Below are 9,072 nucleotides of genomic sequence, written 5' to 3' on the forward strand. Positions count from 1 at the left end.
TTTCTTCAGACGTGATTTAAACAAAGACAATGTAGTAACATCTTTAATGGTTATGTTACGCGCGTGCGTCCCCCATCACTGTCATCAACCGAATGAAGACTGAACCTGTTTTAGACAACACCCGCCGCAGGACAGCGTCTCTGTCTTCCTTGTTATGAGTTACATATTTTTGCTCTCTCTTATACATATATGTTGCTAAATTAGCGGACATTCATTCTTCGCGTAACAAGAATATTTTTTTTTTGTATTAACATCCAGCATAGTTATACAAATTTTATTTTCCAAATCCGGTGTGAAAGTTTTCATTTAAAGATTACAAAAAATACGAGTTCATCATTTAAAAAAAAAAGAGATATATATTAAGTCTTGTGTCCTATGTCGACTAGTGTGACATCACAGCCACACAAGAGTTAATAAAAATGTCTAGGAACAGTGAATACTTAAATTTAATTGTTTTTTTTAAAATTGTTAAATGAATGCACGTAGCCGGTTTTCACGGTGCAACAACGATATGGAAGTCTAGGCATTTACAGAGCTTATAACCTGTCATTCGTCATCATCACATCATCATTCCCTTTCCTCACCTAATGGTGCATAGGGCACTGGATTGGTACACCAATCGCAGCATATCTTGATCAATTTTACTATATGAAGGTAAGGTGATCAATCTTACGCTTCAGGTACCAGTCCAGGGACTGTGAAATATTCTAGTGTGAAAACACCCTTTTCAATAAATATTTCATATCAATCATGTCGGGAATCGAACCCGAGACCTTTTGCATGGTAGGCAAACGCGCTGACCATTACACCACGAGGCCGACAATTGAACGTAGTTATGCAGAAAGCAACCAGTCCACAATTTTGTGAAAATGCGATATTGATGTTATCGGGTGCAGTATGGTCAATTCTATGTTCTGCGAAAAACAGCCAGACCGCTTTCATACAAAAACTGTCATAATCACCTTCCGAAAATGGTGTCAATCACAAAAACAGCATTTTTCGATTTGCAAAAAACACCCACAGCACTTAAAAAAGCTTACGGTACTTAAAAATCATTAAAACTGTTCAATTACATAATAAAATTCTTGTTTGTAATATTTCAAAAAAACTAATCTATTAATTTTTTATCATTTGTTAAAGTCAAAAATATTCCAACTGTTGTGTAGATTAAATTATTAAGTCTTTTCACAAAGGTGCTATTATCTCAGTTTCACGTTTCTATGGCTGGCTGCTTTCTGCATAACTACGTTCAATTGGTGACCTGCCATTGGTTATTGGTTAAAACATTATTTAAATTAACAATATTTTGAGTTTGTCCAAATTTTTGTAGACAAGGACTGGATTCAACTCCCTGGGGAGCTGTTTATATTAACATATTACAACAGAGATGAAGAACATTTAAGATAAGGTAATAGCTTAAACCAGCCATTGACAGGTCATAAGCCCTGTAGATGCCTAGACTTCCATATTACCTTCTCTTAAATGTTCTTCATCTCTGTTGTAATATGTTAATTATTTAAATTATTTATATTACATACTAACATTTTTATTTATTTTCTTTTCTATGTGATTACCTCACTAGGCACAACCGGTCTTCAGGCATTAATTTACATTGATTGATTGATTTGAATGATCACTTTAAATGCTGTGTTACATTCACCATGCTGCCTATGTAGGAAAATCCTTAGTTCTTAATTTCTTCCAGCTGTTGATTTTGATACATTTTTAAAATTTTAAAATAATACTTCACTTCGACGAAGTAAACTTTCAAAAATGTTAAATACTCTACTTGGGGAGGAACAAAGATTGAGGCATACTAAAATATTGTGTTTAATATAATATATTATTAGATATATATTGAACAGGATTGTAGTTCCGTTGTACTGTCGCCGACTCACGGATTAGGGATCCGCAGTTCAAACCCGGCTCTATCACAACATGATTTCCATATCTCTAGCACAGTTATTTACAACATTTAAAAAATATATAGATCACTTTTAATAATATTATTATTATAATAGAAGGATAATCTCGAACATGTCCCTTTTTATATTTTTCATTTATTTCATCACTACATAATTAAAAATTAGCTTACAAATTAATAAGGTCCTGTTAAAAACATTTCGATATGTTTTGTCAATGGGTTCTATTTACATGTTACATAAAATCTGTCACAATGTCTTTTAAATACAAAACAAAAAACACTTTTTAAATTTATGTTTTAGATTTTTGGATTAATTATTTCGTATATTTTGCAATTATTTTGGATGAATTATTTTTGAATCACCTGAAAATAATTAATCCAAAAATCTAATCAAATGAATAAAAATAAATCTGCCACAAATTATGAGTAACAATGAGTCTGTGAAATAATAAATCATTTTTTATTTCAATTCTAAATTACAATGAACTTCCACCAAAAACCTGAATGTTTTGAACAATAACAAATACATATTTTAAGTTTAACTGAATTATTTATTTCTTATTTAATTTTGATGAACGCGTTAAGTTCTCCAAAACTCTAGTGCTATAATCCAGGAAGAAAATACGAGAATATGTTTACATAAAGAAAAGTCAGACCGTGTTTCCTCTTAACACGGACATAGCCTAAAAAGCCATAATAAATATATTTTAAATGTAACTTAATTTAAAATTTAAAAAAACATTAAAAATTTAACGTAATTATAAATTTTTCAGATTCGGAGCTTATTCGCCAACACAAGTATACCGCCCTTCCGAAATCCAAGATCTCCTAGCGTACTCCCGAGCGCGGGGGATTCGAGTGATCATTGAGATAGACGCCCCGGCTCACGCTGGAGCGGGCTGGCAGTGGGGGGAGGGCGCTGGGCTGGGGGCTCTGGTCTCCTGCTGGGCCTACCCTCGCTGGAGAGAGCGCTGTGTGCAGCCCCCTTGCGGACAGCTCAATCCCGCTAACGCTAGGGTCTTCCAACTGCTAAGAGAACTGTATAGAGATATAGTAGACTGGATTCCCAGTGGAGAAGTCTTTCACATGGGAGGAGATGAGGTAAACATTATTTTAACTAAAACCAATTAACTATCTGTTAATTATTACTAGAATTTTTTTTAAAAACAAACCCATCACGTGATATCAGAGAGAGAATGGCCTATTTCACATCAGTCATCCAAATTCACAAGGCACGGTAAAATTAGAGTGTATCAACGTATTTCATTTTATTTTGTATTTATTTCAAATTTATTCATCGCCTATTCTTTGGTGAAAATCCTGCAAAATAAAATCGACTGGAGATTAGTTGACCTTATAGTGTATTGTTTTTTGCATTTGCCTAGCATTATATGAATAAATATGGCAAAAAATTATTATATAACAATAAATATCAATCCATTCTATGTTATTTTATTATGCCATGTGGATGTTTGCCATAGTGTGAAATGGGCCAGTTACTACATTAGTAGTGAGCTCATAGTTTGCATGTGTACTGCAGTGACTGCAGTCGAGTCTAGGCTAATGTATTTTAATCATGTAATTAGTATTTTTTCACTTTGTAAATGAAATTTCTTTAATTGATTGTAATGTCTACGCAATTACCTGTGTAGGTGGATAATAAAAGAACTTGCAAATATATTTTCTGTTCATTCCACTGTGGCTCTTTTACATTTATGACAGCAATGTTTTTGGCCACACAAATCACCATGTACACGTTTATTAATTTTTTCAACAGGTATTTTTCCCTTGTTGGAATAACACTGATGAAATAGTGGATCTGATGCAATCTCGAGGCATGGGTCGCGAGGCCTCTGACTTCCTGAAACTTTGGGCGGAGTACCAAGCCACCGCCCTCAGGGTCTGGGATGAGGCAGCCTCCTCCAGTCCAACAGCTCCAGTTATACTGTGGTCTAGTCACTTAACCTCACCATCTGTGATAGAAAACTTCCTACCAAAAGAAAGGTTTTACCTATACTTACATGTTTTTTTCTTGCACTCCAATTATCTATTTATGTATTGATTGATTTGGTGTTTATTTTGTAAAACTCCATACTTAAACTTATAATATTAGAAATCAAACACTGATCTGAGACTACTGAACACTTTATTTTATTTTTACAAATATAAAAACCAAAATTTCGTGACAATTGTTTCGCCTTGTTAGGGTATTTTCAAACTAATGTGAAGATTAGATGGATTAAATGTCCTTATATAGTTATATAATTCAAGGTACTTAAGTAAAAAATAAAAATAAGTTTATGAACTGCATGTACATTAATCATAATTGTGGGAAATATTAATAGTTAAGGGCAATGCTAAGTGTTTAATTAATAGGTAATGGGGAATTTAGGTATTTATATTTTTTTAAATTATGATGAAATTTTTGTTTTTATATTTGTAAAAATAAAATAAAGTGTTCAGTAGACTCAAATCAGTGTTTGATTTATTATATTATAAGTTTATCTGTTTATGTTTTAAAAAGACAAAAAAAAATAACATCATGGTTAAAACACAAAGCATTTTAATAATCTATAGCAAATTATTCTATGGTTTAAGCTGATAATGATGATTGACAGGCACTGTGGTGCAGTTAGTGAGATGCCCATATGTGAAATTGGCATCGCGAATCTCACTAACTTTTCCGCTAGTTGCAAAAAAAAATTCTAAAAAAGATTGTTTCCCAGTTGATCTGGATGTTGTGACATATTTTTTGTAACTTTCTTAATTTACTTTCTTTTACTAATCTGTTAATAAATAATACAAAAATAGAATAGAAGACCATTGCGTGTTGAGGATACGAAGATAAAGTTAGAGGAGGGGAAAAGGGATTATTATGAAATTGGAATTTTTAGAACTAATCAATTACTATGGTTTTCATTTATCCCTTTTCAGATATGTGATACAAACATGGGTTGTAGCTGAAGACTCCTTGGCAAGTCAGCTATCAGAACTCGGCTACAGGGTAATCATTTCAACTAAGAATGCGTGGTACCTTGATCACGGTTTTTGGGGATCTACGCAGTACCACACCTGGAGAACAGCCTATGATAATACATTACCAAGATACAAGACTGTACTCGGAGGCGAGGTGTGCATGTGGACAGAATATGTTGATGAAAACATAATCGGTAAAATATTTTTTAAATAAATCAATGTAGTTTTTTATTATTGGTCTACATGGCACAAATTTTCTTTATATAAAAAAGTAATAATAAAATTGATAAAAATGCTTACCTTCTTATTTGCCCGGTTATTAAATACAGGAAAGAATGAATGTAATTAATGTTTTTCTATTTTATGATAAAACATCTAGAGTTTTACATTGAGACCTACCAGTAGGACCCACAGTTTTTCATGATATGAAGAATTTGAAGACCTGCTAGCAGGATGCAGTTTATTTAAAATATGTAGTGGTTCTTTCTCTCTTAGCTAGTTTTTTAATCATGTATATGCGATTAGTCCAACTGCAATAGCTGCAAATACAGTCCTATTAAACTTCCGGAGAGACAAGTCTTAAATATTAACGAAATTATTATAATAAAACCGTAGCCTGTATTACTTTTGTTAAAGGCCATTATCAAAATTAATCCATATAATCTATCCTTAAAAATACTGTCATTAATTTATTTTTCATTACATTATGATTGTTTTCATCAATTTCTATTGTGTTTTCTTCGAGATTTTCATATTATGTTTCAGATGGCCGAATATGGCCCCGGGCAGCAGCCGTTGCAGAACGTTTGTGGGCTGACCCGAGCTCTCGATATGGAGCTGCTGAAGATAGGATGGCCAGACACAGAGAAAGGCTTCTGTCACGAGGACTGCAGCCCGAAGCTTTACAACCCATGTGGTGCTTTCAAAATGAAGGGGAATGTCTGTGATTTAATGAAAATAACTCAGACTCTGTGATACGAAACAAATAACTTTTGTCTGTTGAAAATAAGGTTGAAAAAATACGAGATATCTACAGATTGGTTTTAAGAAAGAACTATATAAATGAAGACTAAAATGAAAGTATAATGAACAATAGTGGTTTATCTAAATAAAAACAAAGGATGAGTATTTTGATATCTCAAAATAAGTCGAGCTTACAGATCCATCTTATTTTGTAGTTGTAATCATGTTAGTCAAGGTCCTTTCGGATATACAGAGCTGTTGGCTTCCAAATGTTAATCATTTTGGTGAATTGATCATGTCCAATCGGTGAATCCCAGTCAGTGAAGAATTCACTTCCCTCTTTTCTTTAATTCAACAAAGTTCATATTATTATGTCTCTTGGATTATGTTGTTTTTGCACACAGACACGAGGATACTGGAGACCTCCTTCGGGCAACTTTTCTCATTTGGCAATGAGTAATTTTCATTATATGTAGGCACCGCTAAGGAGACTTATGTTCTCAGTTCCTGGATATGCGATGGGAAAATTGTATGCATGTTCATCCATCATATTTATATGAAGTCACAACTTCTATTTTCAAAGAAGTTGTCTTGGTGTGTATTAATAAGAAGTGGGAGATGATTGGATAAGTCGGGAGGAATAAAAGGCATCTGTCTCGTACAGGACAGTACAGGAATATATGGTTGAGATTCTTTTTACTTTTCACGTAGAAAGCAAACATTGGCAAGTTAAATAATTATACCCCTGCTAGACGGAATCCACTAAGTCATAAATTTGATAGTCTTATGAATTACCAGCAGATTTTTTTTTAATAATTAAGAAACAAGGAGAGAAAAATAAACAAATGTTCACACATTTATAATTATATAAAGTCACTTATTAAATTTAATTACATTAAATATTTGCGAGACTTTGCCATTTTTTAATACTAGCACATTACAAAATTGAAATATATATTATGAAGTTACAAAAGTTTTGTATTTTTTACTGAATTAAAATTTTGTAAGTAAATCAAATAATACATTTTTTCAATGCAATGTTACTTTTTTTTAATTACTTACCTACCAAAAGTTTTAAAGTATCCATTATATTTCTGTTTTTCATAGGTTTTTATTTAAGTTAAAATATTTGATATTATTAAAAATACAAACTATAGGACATTAAGATAATTCACGATGTGTGTGCCATTTTAATTATTATGTAAATAATTATTATTAACATTATTTTACTAAATAATTCACTTGACTGCTTGCTTGTTTTATATTAAATTTTGGTATGCTTAGGTGAATAGATCTTTAAGTAAAAATTATGTCAATTTTATGTGAACTATAATAAAAAAATATCTGTATTTGTGCTATGTTTTAGAAAATTACAAAACCGTTGGTTTAGTTCAATTTAAGTGTGTGTTTAATTATGTTTTTTTTATTATTGAAATATTTATGTTTCAATAGTATAAATTATTTATTTATTATAATCTGAGCTTCTTAAAAATATAATTGTAATTTTCAGTGTGCTTTATTGAAATAATAAGTGTCTTTTTATCATTTGATTTACCATTTAGTACAAAGAGAATATTTGTTTATTATTCAAAACATTCCAATAATCATTATTTTTATCATATTCCTACTTAAAACAAACATGTTATTATTAAACAAAATGTTTTAAATTAACACATTTTCAAGTGCAAAACAGAAAAAATAATAACATACCCATAGAATTAGACTATTCTAATTCTATGAACATACCATTGTAGCAGCTTTTTTACAAAATTCATTTAGGTTTTTAAAATGTTCCTATTTTACTGTTTGTCATGTTTAAAGAAAATTTACATATGGCAATATCTTGATCATGTTAAAAATTATAAATATTTTATATTATCAAGCATTTTAAACTTGAGTTTGTTTAGTACTTACCTACATTCAATTACATTTTACAAAAGTATTGCATCATTTTCAAATATTACGTTTTTTTTTTTAAATCACGAATTTAAAACAAGAGTCACCCTTGAGTCACCTAACTGCAATGTTAAATCTGTCTCATTTATGTGTTTACCTACCTATATTCTTTAAACAAAATACTATACTACCTTTATTTATAGTATGAAAATGTATAAATATAAACCAATACATACTTTATTTAATAAACACTGATACTTATCTGTAACAAGCAAAAACGATAATAAAACTTTAAAATCATATGCTGTCTTTTTCACTACGTACTAATAATATATGCAAATAATAAAGCAAACTGACAAAAGAAAAAGCAATGTCCTTACCAAAACATCTGTGGTATGATAATAAAAAAAACACTTTTTAAAAAAAACTTTATATCGGTATTATTATTAATAGTAAATACACTAGCAACATGAAACAGATGTATACCATTAGATAAACATGATTTAACCCTCTAGGGCAGCGATCGGCAATGAGGAAGTTCAGCCATAAGGTAAATTGGATATAAATAATGTATTCTTATGCGCAGTAAAAATTTAAGCATTAAATTGTACGATGAAATTTCTAAAAAATGAATGAAGAAAATAATAAAAATGATTTTAATCAAAACAAGCTACTTTGCGTGACATCACTAGTTCTTCCAAATCAACCAATGATAAGACAGCTGTGATTGGTTTTCGGTTTATGGTAAATCAACTGACGAATCTACAGAACTCATTGAGAAGAAGGGGAAGAGAATTTGAGACGTTACACACAAAGTAATTTCAAAGCTTTAAAAAATCATAGCGCTGACAATACGATACATAAAAAAACTTTTTTGGCTAGGTTTAATACTCTATTAGCAAATAATAAAAAAAATTACTGAACATCCTCATTGGTAGATCCAACCTGCGAACTGCTCCCTTTTAGTCCTGCGGGTCCTGTTCAGTTCTTGAACGGACCACAGTTAAGTATGTAGTACACAAAGCCCTGCCTTCAGTAAAAGATTTCACTTGATTTTTTTCTAAATCAGAACGATCAGTGTAATTTGCATGTTTTGTATAAATGTCGTTTCAAATTGTCTTCTTTCATCACAGCAAGTCTTTAGTTGCATATTAACATTGGTTTTAAATTAGGTATGTTTGGCTCCCACTTGCACGAGTAACGCCGACGATCACATACCTAGTCCCCAAAAATAATTGACAGTTCATATGGTCCGCCACCAAAAGTAGTTGCCGACCACTGCCTTAGTGGATTAATATTTTTTGAACTACAGG

The 9,072-nt window shown here is 31.3% G+C and overlaps 1 protein-coding gene across 1 annotated transcript in view; it reads left to right on the forward strand.

The window, feature by feature from the left end:
- Positions 1 to 8,059, forward strand: part of Hexo2 (beta-hexosaminidase 2) — a 72,671-nt gene extending 64,612 nt beyond the window's left edge. The window contains exons 6-9 of the mRNA XM_088226900.1: positions 2,698 to 3,025; positions 3,702 to 3,928; positions 4,859 to 5,094; positions 5,666 to 8,059. Coding sequence (XP_088083026.1) covers positions 2,698 to 3,025; positions 3,702 to 3,928; positions 4,859 to 5,094; positions 5,666 to 5,847 — 973 coding nt within the window. The 3' untranslated portion in view covers positions 5,848 to 8,059. The remainder of the gene's footprint in view (positions 1 to 2,697; positions 3,026 to 3,701; positions 3,929 to 4,858; positions 5,095 to 5,665) is intronic.
- Positions 8,060 to 9,072: the final 1,013 nt, after the last annotated feature.

Source organism: Micrasema longulum, unplaced genomic scaffold (assembly GCF_059751315.1).
Source record: "Micrasema longulum isolate JH-2025_06_02 unplaced genomic scaffold, ASM5975131v1 h1tg000470l, whole genome shotgun sequence".
Taxonomy (NCBI): Eukaryota; Metazoa; Arthropoda; class Insecta; order Trichoptera; family Brachycentridae; genus Micrasema; species Micrasema longulum.